At 41.4% G+C, this 17,111-nt stretch overlaps 1 protein-coding gene and 1 long non-coding RNA gene across 2 annotated transcripts in view; one reads left to right on the top strand and one right to left on the bottom strand.

The window, feature by feature from the left end:
• LOC128894322 (uncharacterized) overlaps window positions 1-17,111 on the top strand; it is a 114,003-nt gene that overhangs the window by 32,623 nt on the left and 64,269 nt on the right. The gene's annotated exons all lie outside the window — the stretch shown is intronic.
• The window catches only part of LOC128894201 (probable chitinase 10), a 48,208-nt gene that overhangs the window by 14,425 nt on the left and 16,672 nt on the right, over window positions 1-17,111 (bottom strand). The window contains exons 8-13 of the mRNA XM_054155778.1: window positions 14,500-14,836; window positions 11,983-12,387; window positions 10,823-11,122; window positions 9,993-10,204; window positions 9,283-9,561; window positions 3,009-3,194 (exon numbers count right to left, since the gene is read on the bottom strand). Coding sequence (XP_054011753.1) covers window positions 3,009-3,194; window positions 9,283-9,561; window positions 9,993-10,204; window positions 10,823-11,122; window positions 11,983-12,387; window positions 14,500-14,836 — 1,719 coding nt within the window. The remainder of the gene's footprint in view (window positions 1-3,008; window positions 3,195-9,282; window positions 9,562-9,992; window positions 10,205-10,822; window positions 11,123-11,982; window positions 12,388-14,499; window positions 14,837-17,111) is intronic.

Raw genomic sequence — 17,111 nt, 5'->3', positions numbered from 1 at the left:
TAAGGCGACACAAAGAAAATGTCAAGAGTAATTTTTTGTTGGAAATTTGTTGTAGAATTTACACCCTGCGTATGTCCGGACTTATACGTAGACACCCTGTTTATAGCAAATCAAAATACAACAAATATTGTTTATCAACTCGCCTTACGTTAAATGTTAGCATTGGTGTAAATTATTTTAAGATGAAAATCTAAATTCAACTCACTCTTAGCACGGACGAAGTCGTGCCGAGGCCTGATAGTACAGTATATCATTGTTTTCTAAAAAGTTGTAACGAAACGCTCGTTACGACCTAGTATGAAGGCGAGTACGCGCTCTGACCGGTAGGTGGCGACTGCAGGATGACGGCGCTCGCAAGCGAAAACGCGAGATAACATCCATAAGAACCCCGACGCGGCCGCAGTAAGGGAGTCCGATCATGGTACCGATCTCGACAGCGCTTGGGGTTTGACCACGCTCTAGAGCAGGCATGCACAAAACCCCGGTCGGCGGGCGTGTGCTCGTCTGATGGCACGAGTCGAACTCGCGTGTTCGTTCAAGGTCAGAATGCTTTCAGCAGCAGAGTGGGGAAAAAGGTGAAAGTAGCGGGCAGCAAGTTAGATATGGTGGGAAGCAAGTTAGACGAGTGGAGACGGTGCGTTGTGTGTGTAATACACAAATACAGGGAGTCACAGCGAGGAATAGCGGCGGCAAGCGCTGGTTTTTGTCTGTGAGCAGTAAATTCTATCTTGTACTTTCGAACTGGTATGCATTAGTTACAGAAAGCTTTAAAAAAAATATATGTATATATGTATATATATATTATATCGTACAATATAAATATTGTAGCGACAAACTCGAAATGAATTAACCACGAATCCGTATTAGGAATTATTGTATAAGTCTCATGAAAATTAAGGGACCCGTGAGGCTATTGGAAGTAAAGCTTGTAGTTGTGGCAGACGCCCCCACTCTTAGAGTCACAGTGTACCGGATCAGTGAGGAGTTGGGACTCAGCGCCCGCCGTTTACTGAGGAGTGGGGGCCTAGCGCTCGTGGGCGCACTTTCTGTGCATGCCTGCACTAGAGTAAACCAGAGACTCTTCCGAACAAAGATGGACATTCGTGGGATTTTACCCTCGAGGGATTCCTTTCTGCACATACGTAAGCTGACGTCACAGCTACATGTCGCACAGTGGTCCGGATGCCCGAAAACCTGGCCAAAATGCAATTTTTGAAGTTTCGAACACACTTTTTTCAATATTGTGCGTGTGTTGTATACATATGAGTGCATTAAATGCCGTTTGAAATTTTAAAAAATAGTAATCGGTTACTGATATACAGAGGTTCAAAGTTGACGAAATTTCATGCTGCTTGATATCGTGAACAGTGGCGCATATTTATTGTGTCACGGAAAGTTCATCCTCAATAGATTCATATGTAAATCATTTTACTATTAAAGTAGATGTTATAAACATAAACTTTCCACAAGAACAAAGTAAAATATCTTTGGATTCACTATTGTAATTCCCTTCTCAATATGGTATAAATTTTAGTTATCTTTCGATGAATCGGAAGGAAAACAAAGATGATAGTCACCGAGTGACACGCTCTACCAAGTTTCTTGATATAAAGTAACATGTCAGGTATGATATCCAACTGATAAAACTTGCGCAAATTTGCGCCATTTTAAGTTATTTAAATTTAAAGTCCATGCTTATAAGGAAAAGAAGACTGTTTACGCGGCATTCAAACAAACCTTATTATCCTTAATTTTAATGTAACATTAATTTATTATTGTTATTTCTGCCAATGTATTCTAACTATGTTGCCCTATAAACCTAGAAATCCTATTTCATACCAAATTTATAATAATTTAATATTTTTAATATGCATGTCGACCATATTGGATCTGCGATTTTGAATTTTGCAATTCTGATACTAGATTCATAATTTGCGGCCCAAACAACCATAGAATACCAAGTTTCATGAAAATGTAACAACTTCTTAATATACGTGTCGGCCATATTGTAAATAACCATAAAATACCAAGTTTCACGAAGATCCGAAAACTTCTTCTAATTTTGGCCAGATTTTTGGTCATCCGGACCACTGTGTGTCGTCTGCTACCATATATGTATCTGAATCGCCAGAGGAGGTGCATTTAAGGGACCTTTGCAATATTCTCGCGTTTTTAATGGACAAATAAAGGACAAAAGTGTTAGTGCTTTTTTCAATTCATATGTCTACTTCTTTCTTATAAGTTTGTCTGGAAGTATATATACATATATAGGCGTGTGTATATATATGTTATAAATAAGTTATTTTATTCTTATAGCTACTTTCTGGAAATGCTTGCAGTTTTTTCCTGTGATCGAATTACTGTGATTTAGTTTCAAGTCGATTAAAATATGAAATTCGTTTTACTTAAATGTATTCAGTTTAGGGGTGCGCGGGATTCCCGAAAATATTCGGGATTCTCGTAAAATGTTCGGGATTCTCGTAAAATGTTCGGGATTCCCGAAAATGTCCGGGATTCCCAAGAATATTCGGGATTCTTGAGTTTATGCGGGATCCCGAGTTGATTCGAGATTCCCGAGAATACACGAGATCCCGCAAAAATCCGGGATTCCCGAGAATGTACGAGATCTCGAAAATGTTCGAGATTTCTGACAATGTACGGGATATAGAATAATATCTGGGATTTCCGAAAGTGTTGTTATTCTTGAAAATGTCAGCAATCCGAATGTACGGGATCTCGAAATTCTCTCGTGGGGTGCCTGCGATCATCCCACGTGACGAACTAAACCACGTCACAATTCCGTTTTTTGTTAATGGTCGATAGTCAATATGCGTTATCATATGCAAGCGGAATCGCTGTATCGTTATACCTTTTTTTTTTTTGTAAAAGTATTACATTACTTTTATTTCTCTAACATAACTAAAACAGTTTTATATAAATACCGCTACATTCTGTCGTTTGGTATAAATCCTTGATAATCATATGCTAGTAGAAAAAAATACACTTACTTCGTAGTATGATAAGAAACCTCTTGCTCTGGTCGCTTCCCCAGCCTCGCCTCCGCCATAAGTTGGCGCATTGAGACCCCTTTGAGTTCTTTCTGCTAAAGAGAATGACTGTCCATACAAGGGCGCTCCCATTACGAGTTTTTTAGCTGGAGCACCTTTTTCCATCCAGTAGTGAATGGAGAAGTTCTGTAAAACAATCACAATCGTAATAACCGTAGCAAACAACGTACAGGGTGTCCCAGAACTCCGGTAAGAACCGAAAATGGCGGGGTAGCTGGCATGATTCTGAACAACAATTTCCTTTGCAAAAATGTGGGCGGAGGCTGAATTTTTGAATTATTAACGAAAAACCACCGGCCAATCACAATAATTCAAAAATTACTGAAAAAAGTAACTGAACAAAAGATATAGTAACTCGACAAACGAAACTTCTGGAAAAAAACTGTTAGAGAAAGTACAACCACAGTATAAGTATAACCAGTAGCGTCACTTGGCAAAAGTTGCGTCTGCAAATGAGCATACCAAGAACATGGCGACGACGCTGTTACCTATATTGTACACTAGATGGTACTAATAGTAACCGACATGTGGCGGATCAGAGTCCTACCTTACCGACGAAGCCCTCTGTCTCCCATTGGAGGAAATAAAAATAGTTCATAATTCCACCACGCGTAGAAGAAACGCTTATAGGATATATAATTCTATTTAACTTTATTTGCAAAAGAAACGGATTTTATACACATATCTCGCAGTGCGCGTCGTGACAGAAACCCCTCCCAGAATACCCAATTCACGAAGAACAAAGTCCCTAAAACTCCGGTCGAGGAGTCAGTATCTGTTTCCTCCGGCGCGTGACGATCCATCCATTCGCTCGGTACGCCGCACAGCGGATGGCGGCAGAGCCTCAGCGTACCGTGGTGGAGGCGCCACACGGTTTTGTACTCCCAAAGAATAAATTGTTTGTTCTGTTAACCTTTTGAGTGAGTTAATTAATTATTGGCGAAACTGAGTAGCCATACGACACCACGCGCAGCGTCACACGTCGATTCAATTTATTGCTCACCGTTACAGTAACATCACAGTATAAGTACAACCAAAATGTTTGAATTATTAATCAAGAAATTACAATGTAATTTGACATATTGTACATACTTCAATCGTAGATAATCTAAGTGTAACCACGTTGATTATAAAAAAAATAAAAAAAATGGTACGTATTAGAAGTACAAAATGATTACAACATCCATGTAATATTACTACTTCTATTTTTCACTTAGTTTCATATGATTACTCGCATTACTTTTATGTTATACTTATAAATTTGTAACATTGTGAGTAAACTTTGAATTTGTGTTACTTAGTAATCTGAATATTATTTTTACAATCTACAAAATATATTTTTTTTTATAGAAAGATATGAATAGAATGTTTTTTTACTAAAATACTATATTTTTTAAATTCCGGCACTTATGTTCAATGTTTTATGCATACCGTTGCAATTGCCTTTCTTTTTCTCTCAGTTTAAATATGCGCGCGGTGCACACCAGTAATATGGCGGACCTCGGACACCAATATCAAAGGTGCCGACACGGAATGATGCTCCTGGTTTAATCTATACTGTGGTACAAGCATGAAGACTGTATAAGGAGTTCCAACTGTGTAGTGTAGAAGTGTTATCAAAATCCTGAGCTTGAAGTTATGAATATTTCTACCACTCGCGGCGCAAGTGAGCACAGACTACGATATGTATATGTCATATGTGTATGTATTATCATATATACATATATATTAATATACATATGTCTAGATCATATACAGGGTGTTCCAAAAATGTTGTAACACTTTGTAAGGGGTGGTTCGGGAGGTGATTTGAAACAACTTTTCCTTAGCGAAAATGTTGTCCGAGGCTTCGTTGAGGAGATATTAACAGAAAACCCCGACCAATCAGAGCGCGAGTATGCCGGCGGAGCTCCCGCGGTAGCGTGCGAGAGCGGCCACCTAGCGCGTAACCTACGCTACCGCGGGCGCTCCACCGGCATACTCGCGCTCTGATTGGTCGGGGTTTTCTGTTAATATCTCCTCAACGAAGCCTCGGACAACATTTTCGCTAAGGAAAAATTGTTTCAAATCACCTCCCGAACCACCTCTTTCAAGGTGTTACAACATTTTTGGAACACCCTGTGTATATGATATATATAGATCATATACCGGGTGATTCACGATAAACAGAACACCTAATTATCTCAGTTCAACTTAATGATAAAAGAAAATGTTAAAGGAAAAAGTTGTACTGTTTAACGGGGCAAATATGAGGATATAAAAAAGATTTCTGAATTTTGTAATTTTCAAGGTTTCTTGAAGGTCATCGGTAATTTTTGGATTATATCCTATATTTTCAACACCATAAGATTGTAGCTGACGTCAAGATGAGTACAACGATGTGTTACACTATGACCTTGAGATGACCTTGACCTGAACTTTGAACCTCTCTTCCTTTGAATAACGCATCATTAACCCCTTCCCGTGCCATTTAGTTCGTCGAAACTCTGGCTCAAGCGGTAAGCATCGACGAGCGCTAAACAGACCAGACTGATGCTTGTAAACAATCGCAATACCCAAGTATCTCGTCGCGAGTCTGACTCGCGATATTCATGTTTGGCCCCAAGTATCTCGTCGTATTTTCTTCTATCTTTAAGTCGAACTGAGATAATTAGGTGTTCTGTTTCTCGTGAATCACCCGGTATCATTGAGCTCTATCCTAACTGGAATGTGAACTCCTGTAGGAAGAAGTAGAGGCGACGGAGGTCCGAGAGAAATGCAAAATGGGTGGTTCTGGTATTATCCTATAGCAAATTTATTTGTAGAAGGGAAACAAACGTACGCCGTAGCATAACTTACCAGAGCATCACTGACCATTGTCGAGTTAGTTACTTTCACATTCTTTTCCGCATAAAATTGGATAAACATAATATAAATTGAATTGTGTCAAATAATAAAATTTAGCTCTATACCAAATTGTATATATTTGTATGATCTAAATGTTTTTGTACAAAAATATTTGTATGTAAATTATGTATAATATTTCAATATTATGTCATTATTATTAATGTTTCTATCGTTTTATATATAAATAAAAAGGAAATAAAGTTCAAATCTGTACATAATTAATCTGTAAATAATTCCTAGAGTGTTGCGAAATTCAAACAAAGAGGAGTCTGTTTTCCCTCTACACATAAATTTGCTATAGGATAGTACCACTGGAACCACTCATCTTGCATCTCTCTCGGACCGGCTTCTCTTTCGCAGTTCACACTCCAGTTAAGATAGAGCTCAATGCCCGGTATATACACTACCGGACAAGCAAACCGGAACGATTTTTCAAATACTCATAACTATGAGAGTTTTGAACCGATTTCGGTGAAACTTCGTGAGGAATAGTCTTCGAGTGTCTTCTGGGTGTGTGCAAAGTTACATTGGCGAGCGTTGATGAGAAGGGGTTAATTCACCCCCCTAAAAGGGAGGGTGTAAAAAAACGCCTCTTTGAAACAGGCCAGGGATGACGAAAGGGGTTGAAAAATTCAAAAAAACCTTTGAGGCGACTCTGCTTGATGCTCTCTACAAAATGCACCCCTTGAAATCCCTCTCGGACAAACCCACCTCCCACAACCTCCCACTTCCTTTAAAATCCACAATTTTTGGACGATGGTCTCGATTTTGGACTCAATGCATTCTCTGGGCTTCCCTGATCCAGAAAATGTCATCGCCCATACGGTGCACCCCATAGGCACCCTTTGGGGGCGTGGAACAGCTCGCAAATTTTCAACCTCCTTCGTAAGGGAGCACTTCCACACATCGGAGGGCGATGAAATTCACCATGTTAGTTCTCGATACGTTGAGGATGAATACCGAAAAGGTCCCGTTTCGAAAACTGCTCCCGGAGCTGAAGGGAGGTGGGCAGAGTTAGGGGTGGTCCACCTTCAAGTGTAAGGGTTGGAACGTTGTTTCGTTGGGTGGATTACATGTCCAAAAGTCCAGGGCATCGGGGCGACACAGTTTCGATGTCCTTTTCCCGCGTGAATGGCAATAAAATTCATAAATGTCGTTTTTTTGGGAAAACCCACCCCCAACTTCAGGCCCATCTGCAGGGTGAACGAGCAACCCCACGTCAACGCCGTTTATGGTATCATCCTACTCATCCTACTGCCCAAACGGTAGATCGATTATCGACCGCGAAAGCCACGAAACGAGCGCGGTACGATCGTGTGAGAAACGCCTAAGCAGGAAAAGCGGGAGAATGGCAGATTGCCTAACCGCCAGGCGCTTCTGCATGCCGACTCCAGCCGGCCCACTTACTAGTCTTTCAAATTTGCTCCGATTTAACAACGAAAACGTGATTGAAAAAATCTGAATTTTTGGGGGCCAGTTAATAAAGCATTCGCGCATCCGATACCATGAACGGCGTTGACGCGGGGTTGCTCGTTCACCCTGCAAATGGGCCTGAAGTTGGGTGTGGGTTTTCCCTAAAAAACGACATTTACAAATTTTATTGCCATTCACGCGGAAAAAAGACATCGAAACTGTGTCGTCTCGATGCCCTGGACTGTTGGACATGTAATCCACCCAACGAAACAACGTTCCAACCCTTACACTTGGAGGTGGACCACCCCTACCTCTGCCCACCTCCCTTCAGCTCCGGGAGCAGTTTTTGAAACGGGACCTTTTCGGTATTCATCCTCAACGTATCGAGAACTAACATGGTGAATTTCATCGCCCTCCGATGTGTGGAAGTGCTCCCTTACGAAGTAGGTTAAAAATTTGCGAGCTGTTCCACGCCCCCAAAGGGTGCCTATGGGGTTCACCGTATGGTTGATGGCATTTTCTGGATTAGGGGAGTCCAGAGAATGCATTGAGTCCAAAATCGAGACCGTCGTCAAAAAATTGTGGATTTTAGAGGGAGTGGGAGGTTGTGGGCGGTGGGTTTGTCCGAGAGGGATTTCAAGGGGTGCATTTTGTAGAGAGCATCAAGCAGAGTCGCCTCAAAGGTTTTTTTGAATTTTTCAACCCCTTTCGTCCTTCCTGGCCTGTTTCAAAGAGGCGTTTTTTTACACCCTCCCCTTTAGGGAGTGAATTAACCCCTTCGCGTCAACCCTCGCCAATGCAACTTTACACACGCGGAGGGGACACTTCAAAAGTACTCCTAACCCAGTTTCATTTCAATCGGTTGAAAACTCCCATAGTTACGACGGTTTAAAAAAGTGTCCCGCTAATTGTTTGTAGTAGTGTATATATATATCGTAGTCTGTGCGCACTAGCGCCGCGAGTGGACGAAATATTCATAACTTAAAGCTCGGGATTTTGCTAACAGTTTTCGAGTGACTTTCGTATGGAGTTGGATCTCCTTATACATCTTCATGGGTACAAGTATTTAGTCCCATCTCCTTAGCTTGTTTGTTTTGCGCCATCTGTCCCTCTATCTCCGGAAACATTTGTTTGGGTAAGGAGACATAGTGTGCCCTCTTTAATTTTTCCTTTATTTCTTTGTTATTTTTCAACGGTCGTTTAGTCGTTAGCTGGTCGCCATACGAACCAAATGCACCAAATATTAAGATACCTACGCGTCTTTATGAATGAATGAACTATTATACTGTGATCGTATGAAACGAAAATTTAAATTGCATTTTATTCAAATAGAAACTAAAAAATTGACAATTTACTTCAATAATTATGGTCCCATATTTCTTTCGTTGCTAAATCATATAAATTTTTCAATATAATTAATCGTTTAGAATTAAATTATCTTGGTGCTTCAAACCACTAAGGCTCTTTTTCAAATACTGCGACAATACTCATCATTATTTTCGTTTATTGTTTCAGCCGTTAAAAAGTTACGCTTTTATTTTTTTTTTTAAATGTTTACGCAGTTCGGATAACAGAACATCCGGATAGTAAAACGTTCGGATATTAAGGTATTCGTATAATGTGAGCTCGGATACAAGGGGTTCTACTGTGTCAAAAATGTTAATACTTTACCGACTGGTAGTCGATTAATCGACTTTTTGTCCCCAACGCTCACCGACCGGTAACTGCTATGGTAATTAGCAAGTATTTGTTACTTTCAATTGAGATACAAGTTGCTTTGCTCTGTAAGCTTTCGTATTTTTATACGATTCCCGGTGCCAGAGAAGATCTGCTGCCGAGCGGGCGGTGAGAAGGCCATAGGATGTCGACCGCTACCGGTCGGTAAAGTGTTAATTACGACTTTCGAAATACGTACGGCGTTAAAAGTCGGCTCCCAGTCGCCGGGTAAATGGTATAGAGGCGCTACGTGACCGGTTTTCTTATCCCACTGACCATGGTAATCGTAGGTCATGACGGCTATCCAATCCAGATACCTTGCCAAGGTGGGTACATCGTAACCTTCGTCGATAACTCGTTTACTCGGCGAAACCGCCGCGGACAACAACAATCCTTTCGGTTGGAACGCTTCGCTTAGTTCCTTCACCAAACTGGCAAAGCCCTCTTTGTCCGATGATGGTCCTTTTTTACAATCAACCTGAAATTCGATTATTACGAAATGCAAGTTCAAACTACCCAAATATCACCGGACGTCCATTTCGTGTTCAGTTTACGTCCGAGTGTCCAACGTCCTTTGTCGGACGTCCTTAGGACGTCCATGGGACGTCAATTTTGTAAGTCCAGGAACGTTCGCCCACTTTGTTTTCAAGGAACGTCGAGCGTTATTTACAAAGTTCGAAAATCAACAAACATGCGTTGTCATATTGGCTTCCCTAGCGACGCTAGAGTGTTTATTTTGACTCTTAAACATATAAATGACTATATCTAATGTTATTTTAGAAAATTCTACTGATATAAATCCCTAATTCATCATTCAGTATTATTTCACAGCAGCTCGAAAGTTATGGGATGCGTAGGACCAATTTGTCCGTAAAGGGTTGATATTAGGTTTATTAAATGTTTCTTTACCTGCCAGCACACTGGATACTCCCAATCCAAGTCTAAACCCTCAAACTCGTATTTCTCGATGAACTGTATAACGTTTTCGATGAATCTTCGTCTTGCGGACGGCGAATTCACTAGACGGCTGTATTTATCACCAGCGGAATCGTTCCAACCCCCTATGGCCATCAATACCTTAATGCCTTTAGACTTCAACGCTGCTATTCTCTCATAGAATTCTAAAAACAACCATTTTTGGAAACTAGTGATCAAAAGAATTATCATCATCGAAAATTGTTTTCTATTTTACGAATGATCATATACAGGGTGTCCGAAAAATGTTGTAACACCTTGAAAGGAGTGGTTCGGGGGGTGATTTGAAACAACTTTTTTCGTAGCGAAAACGTTGTCTGAGGCTTCGTTCAAGAGATATTAACAGAAAACCTCGACCAATCAGTGCGCGAGTATGGCGGTGCACCTAATTTTAATAATTTTCATACAAATCTAATAACTTTTTGGCATACAAGTCGGCCACATTGGATCCGCCATTTTGATTTTTAACATTTTGAAAACCGCGACAAAATATAAGGAATTTTATGATTTGTATGAAACTTCATATACCGGAGGGTTTCGGTCCGCTAATTGCGAATCTGTAATTAGAATTTAAGAAATCGAAATGGCGGATCCAATATGGCCGACTTGTATGCCCAAAAGTTATTAGATTCGTGTAAAAATGACTAAAAAATGAAAGAACTTTAGGTATAGAGGTCTTCTTGTATGATTTTAAATTAATTATTTCATTTATCTCTTGTCCAAAGCGGTTAAATTTAATCAGATAAATTGATTCGTCTATTTACTATTGTCAATGTCGGCCCATGGATCATGGGATTTGATCGTCAACTGCGATCCGTCGAGCACAGCGAAACCATAAAGTACGTGGGTGCACAGGTCGGTGTCAATATCCTCCGGCAAAAATTTTCCTCCTTCTTGACGATACCAGGCCCAATTTGTGAAGTAACAAATCACTTTAAATTCATCGTTATTCGATACTTGATCTTTTGAAGTTGATGTCGGCACAGGTGGCGTGGTAACAGTGGTTTGCGCTACAGTCACCGAATTTTCCTCCAAATCTTCCAAGTTTATCGGTGGATTCACAGCTGCGAATAATGAATTGGAAATACTTTTTAAAAACATTCCTGGGCTGCTATTTACTTTGGGACACCAAAAATTATGAACTTTCTTTTGCACCATTTAGTAGTTGTTGATGCCTAGATTACAAAAATGTAAGTTAAAATGTCAGGAATCCAACAGTTAAAAAGATACGCGTGTATAAAGTTGAGCATTTTTGACGCATTTAGCTGGTTAATCCGACGTCATATTGGCTTTGACCGTGGGTTTGGTGCGTAATTAGATCGGTAATGCCATTCTGTTGTAAACAGACCATCATAGATGGCGCGAACGTTTGTTACGTATAGCACTTGAGACAATAATAAATTTATGTTCAAAATATAAGTGATTTTATTTTCGAGTTTTAATGATCACACGTTTGAACAACCAGAAAACAATTTATTAATTAACAAAATCAAACAGCAATTCAAAAAGATAAACGAAACAAAAGACGGTAAAATAAATCCTCTTCTGAATCGATAAAGAAATTTCCGCCAAAGTTCAGGTGATAATCCACTGCGTAGTCGATAAGGAAGTTACCATTAACCAGGTATCGGCCACATATGAACGCTTGCAACGAATGCGGTGACAATATTGAAACCTACTGACCTAATTATCCACCCAACCCACGGTCGAAGCCAATATGGCGTCGGATTAACCACCTAAATACGTCAAAAATGCTCAACTTTACACACGCGTATCTTTTTAACTGTTGGATTCCTAACATTTAAACTTACATTTTCGTAATCTGGCATGAACAACTACTAAATGGTGCAACAAAAAGTTCATAATTTTTGGTGCCCCAAAGTAAAGTTTAACCCATCCCGATAGATAATTTTGTAGAGATTACCTTCGTTCTCCGAGTCAGGACCGTTCGCCAGTATTTTCTGCAGAGTGTGCATCAGAGGGTGGTGGCCTTGTCCACACCGTCCACGGAAGTCGTCGAGGTCTAAGGCCCAAACCATCCCCCCTCCTAGACCCATATCTCTGACGAACTGAGCTTTTCGTTGTATCGTCGCCATATCGTCGAAGCTGACCCATTGGTTGCCCTTGTAAGCATATGGGCCCATTCTATTCTCCGGATCTTGAACGACGTTCCAGCCACGTTTTCGTATCCTGTCGCAAATCTCGTAATATGATAGAAATCCAGCCGCTCTAGTGAATTCTCCAGCTTGTCCAGCGCTAGCTGGAGCGTTCAAGCCAGTTCCTGCACTTGGGTCGTTTATTGAAAACGACTGTCCGTACAGCGGCATTCCTGTTTTCGAAACAAAGAATTAAGTTGGCCACAGTGGTTTCGATGGAGAATTTTATAGCGATGAGCGCCCTTTCTAGGGAATTTGGTTGAGTTTAACCCCAGAGTGCGCATCAATGCAGATATGGGCTGCACTTTACTTTGGCGGTTCTAAAATATTTAAGTTTCTTTTACATAATCCTGTAGATTTTGTCGAGAAAACTCCGAAAATACTAGTGTTAAGGTAAGAAATCCACTAGTTCAGAAGGTATGAGCAGTTAAATGTGGCATTTTACCGTATTTGACTTTCGACGCCATATTGTCTTGTAGCCACACCCTGTCGGTAAAACAGATTCTTGGTGATGGCGGACTACATTATGTACTACTTTTATATTGTTATGCCTATTTTTGAAAACTGCCATATTTCGAATTAACAGAGTTGGTTTGTACTTATTTTCTCGGGGAGGGGGTCCAGAGGGATGGGCGAAGCCTCCTCCGCCCTAGAGTACGAATTCAACTTTTGAATTGCCTGACAAATACGGTAAAAAGGTTCACCTTTAACTGTTCATAACTTCTGAACCAGTGGATTTCTCGCCTGAAAGCTAGCATTTCTGAATTCCACTCACTGAAATCTCCAGCCTCTTGTAAAAAAAACTTTAAAACTTTAGGTCCGCCAAAGTAAAGTTTAACCCACATATGCATCAACCGCATTTTTTTGATATTTTATTACTGTGCGTTCACAACAATTTGGCGAGACAAACTCGTTCTCTTTCTCACTCTTTCCCTCTTTCCTGCTACCATGCGCTACGTCGTTATTGGCTACGGCCAATAACAAAGGACGACAGCGAACATATCGAGACCACAGTGTAAGTACAACCAGTAGTGTCAGTTGGCAAAAGTATCGTCCGCAAATGTGTATATCAAGAACATGGCGACGACGCTGTTTCCTATATTGTACACTAGATGGTCCTAATAGTAACCGACATGTGGCAAATCAGAGTCTTACCTTACCGACAAAGTCCTCTGTCTTCCATTGGAGGAAATAAAAATAGTTAATAATTCCACCACGCGTAGAAGAAACGCTTTTGTACTCTCAAAGAATAAATTGTTTGTTCTGTTAACCTTTTTGAGTGAGTTAATTAATTATTGGCGAAACCGAGTAGCCATACGACATCACGCGCAGCGTCACACGTCGATTCACTTAATTGCGCAGCGTCACAGTAACATCACTTAGACTTTGGACAAATATCATTCTATACCTTTCTCTGCCATACAGACTTTGGACACTTTCGGTGCTGGCAATCCTCCTCCATGTCTATATACTCAAAGCATATACTTTATTTCCTTCGATGAGAGACAGAGGATTTCGGTAAGGTAGGACTCTGATACGCCACATGTCGGTTACTATTAGTACCATCTAGTGTACAATATAGGAAACAGCGTCGTCGCCATGTTTTTTGTATGCACATTTGTGGATGCTACTTTTGCCAAGTGACACTATTGGTTGTACTTATATTGTGGTAGAGCAATGCGTAGTGTAGCCGACTACCACGCTGAGAGGCTGGGTTCGAATCCTGGGTGATCCGCCCCGGTTTTTCATAATTGGGTTAGGTCTGGCTAAAATATAAAGTATGGAAAAAGCCTACGGGCGTGTACTATAAACTTAACAAAGAAACAAACAGGATCTGGCCACGGAGTGGGGAAGGTGACATACCCTCTGATAAGTGGACCATGATGAACCCCATGGCATTTATCCCAGAACCTTTAGAGCAGAGGTCGGAATTTTTTCCATGCGGCGGTAGATTTTTGGGGGCTACGCCTACCAGCTTCCCCTTATCGCGCGGAGGGCCTACAAGCTGACCGAGGCACGGGACCGTCACATGTCCCGAATAGTGCGGCGGGCCCGCTCCTTCATTACTTCCCATCTAGTAAATGGGCCTGCTGCACTATTCGGGACATGTGACGGTCCCGTGCTTCGGTCAGCTTGTAGGCCCTCCGCGCGATAAGGGGAAGCTGGTAGGCGTAGCCCTCGAAAAACGGCTGCCGAGTGGAAAAAATTGCGATATCTGCTTTAGAGGATACGGATCACGGAAATTAAAAAAAGATGTAACATATACTGTTTAAAGAAATGAATACCCATAACGATGTTACGGCGAGGAGCTCCCTTTGCGATCCAGTAGTTGATAGAATAATTTGCGTTGAAGTAAGAATAGTCATCATCCGGATGGTAATACAGGGGCGCCACGTGACCAGTTTTCTTGTCCCACTGGCCGTGGAAATCGTAAGTCATCACCGCGATCCAGTCCAAGTACTTGGTCAGGGCTGGGACGTCGTAACCCTTGTCGATCACCTTCTTGCTCGGTGAAACAGCAGCGCTGAGCAACAATCCCTTCGGCCTCAGTTCGTTGCTCAGCTCTCTGAGTAAATCTGCGAAACCCTCTTTGTCCGAGGCTGGCCCTTTCTTGCAGTCAACCTATAGCAATAATAAATACTCGTTTTTACACTCTCCGTACTACAGTTTTCGTATCGGTGTAGCATTAGGCGAAACAAATATGGTGGTCTAAAATTGGATTTAATTGATTCAATTCGATTGAAGGAGTTTAAGGAAGGCACTATGGGGAGCTGAGTAAGTTCTCTAAAGCGTCCCACAGACTGCTCTGACGTAACGTGGGCCCACGTCAGACACAAGGTGTCAGATTGGCGCGGTACTAAATTCATCGGCGTCTTTGTTTTGCCGTTAGAAGTCGAGGAAGCACCGAAATGACTGTGCGCATTCTTCGCACTCTATTCCAAAACATCCCAATTGTACACTGTGTCTACCCGAAACGCCTCCCAACGGTCTCGACTGCTGGCTTGCAGCCACGGGTCGGCGTTTGGGCCTCCCCGCGCCGAGATCGACCTTCAGTTCAGGGCCTAATCCCTATGCGAGGTCTGTTGAAGTCAGGGGATAGTCAAGCCATGCTCCCACTGATTAGCCTGATAGCCGTGAATCGCCCTAACGATTCACGCAGATGCAGACTCAACCGCGAAGAATCGCCCATATTCTTTTACTGGCAGTCAATATCGCCCCTCCTCGTTCCATTGGGCTGATTCTATCCGAAACATTAGTTAATTTCATGAACTACGCGCAGGCGCCAATCTGACACCGTTTTGTGTCTGATGTGGGCCCACGTCACGCACGAGCAGTCTGTGTGACGCTTAACACTTTACCGACCGGTAGCGTATCAACATCCTATGCACTTCTCACCCGCCGCTCGGCAGCAGATCTTCCCTGGCACCGGGAATTGTACAAAAATACGAGAGCTTACAGAGCAAAGCAACTTTGTATCTCAATTCAAAGTAACAAATAATTGCTAGTTACCGTAGCAGTTACAGGTCGGTAAGCGTTGGGGACAAAAAGTCGATTAATCGACTACCGGTCGGTGAAATGTTAAGTGTGCCTCGAATATTCGTAATTGACGGTTCTAAATTTAGAATATTAGCGGAAGTCGTCCAAAACGCGTTCGAGGTTGTACGCAGTCACGAGAATGGCACCAAATGAAACAGCAAGAAGTACGGAAAGTGTTGTTAGATGACTTTGGGTCTTGGCCCATGTGCGTTCGTGCGAATTGTTTAATTAGGCAACCTACTTTTGCGCAACTCAAAACTTTTCTAGTTATGTCAAATTTAATTTCCTTCTTTAATCGTGGAGTAAAGTAAACTGCTCCTATCTCACGTCAAAGTAAAAACGGGCTACCTTAGGTGGTTTAAAAACACTGTCTACATTGGAGTATGAGGTTAAACTTTACTTTGGGGCACCAAAAGTGATGAACTTTTTTTGTACCATTTAGTAGTTTTTGATGCCTTAATTACAAAAATGAAGGTTAAAATGTTAAAAATCCAACAGTTAAAAAAATACGCGTGTATAAAATTGAGCATTTTTAACGTATTTAGGTGGTGAGTCCGACGTCATATTGGTTTTGACCATGGGTTCGGTGGGTAATTAGGTCGGTAATGTCATTCTGTTGTAAAGAGACGATCATAGATGGCGCGAATGGGGCGCTAATGTGGCGATATGATGTCGACAGTGCTGCCATGCGTTTTAGTTATAACTAGATTAGTTAGTTTTAAGTTTTAGGTTAAATAGTGGCATGAAGACTGTATAAGGAGTTCCAACTATGTAGTGTAGAAGTGTTATCAAAATCCCGAGCTTTAATTTATGAATATTTCGTCCACTCCTGGCGCTAGTGCGGACAGACTACGATATATATATGTCATATCTGTATGTATTATCATATATATATGTAAAGGAGAAATCCTTCAACCCTTGTCACACTACCATACCGACTACGGCTACTCTGTTCCGCCACACGACTACACCCCGAGACCTCTGGCGGAGCAGAACGGTAAAGGATAGCTAGAGCGAAACGTGGGAAAAGGAACATCGCTTTCGATTCTTCTTTATAGGTTAGGAGATATTACTTTGTGTTATTTTGTTCTGTTTGTCATTTTGTTTAATTATTTGTTCACTTTGTTAAATAAAACTAACCTCTTTATAGGGCATCAACGGCTTTCCTTTAATCCCTACCTTCAGAAAGAATTACACTTTTACATATATATGATAACAGTTTTCTAGTAATTTTCGTATGGAGTTGGATCTCCTTATACAGTCTTCATGGTAGTTGGTAAGCCTAGCTCCATGAGACGCGTACTCGAACGGGAAAAAAAATCTGAATTCAGATTGCGAACAGGACTCGTGCAATAGAGAC

The sequence above is a fragment of the Hylaeus anthracinus genome, unplaced genomic scaffold (genome assembly GCF_026225885.1).
Source record: "Hylaeus anthracinus isolate JK02 unplaced genomic scaffold, UHH_iyHylAnth1.0_haploid 3, whole genome shotgun sequence".
Taxonomy (NCBI): domain Eukaryota; kingdom Metazoa; phylum Arthropoda; class Insecta; order Hymenoptera; family Colletidae; genus Hylaeus; species Hylaeus anthracinus.
This window is presented reverse-complemented; position numbering and strand designations above follow the sequence as displayed.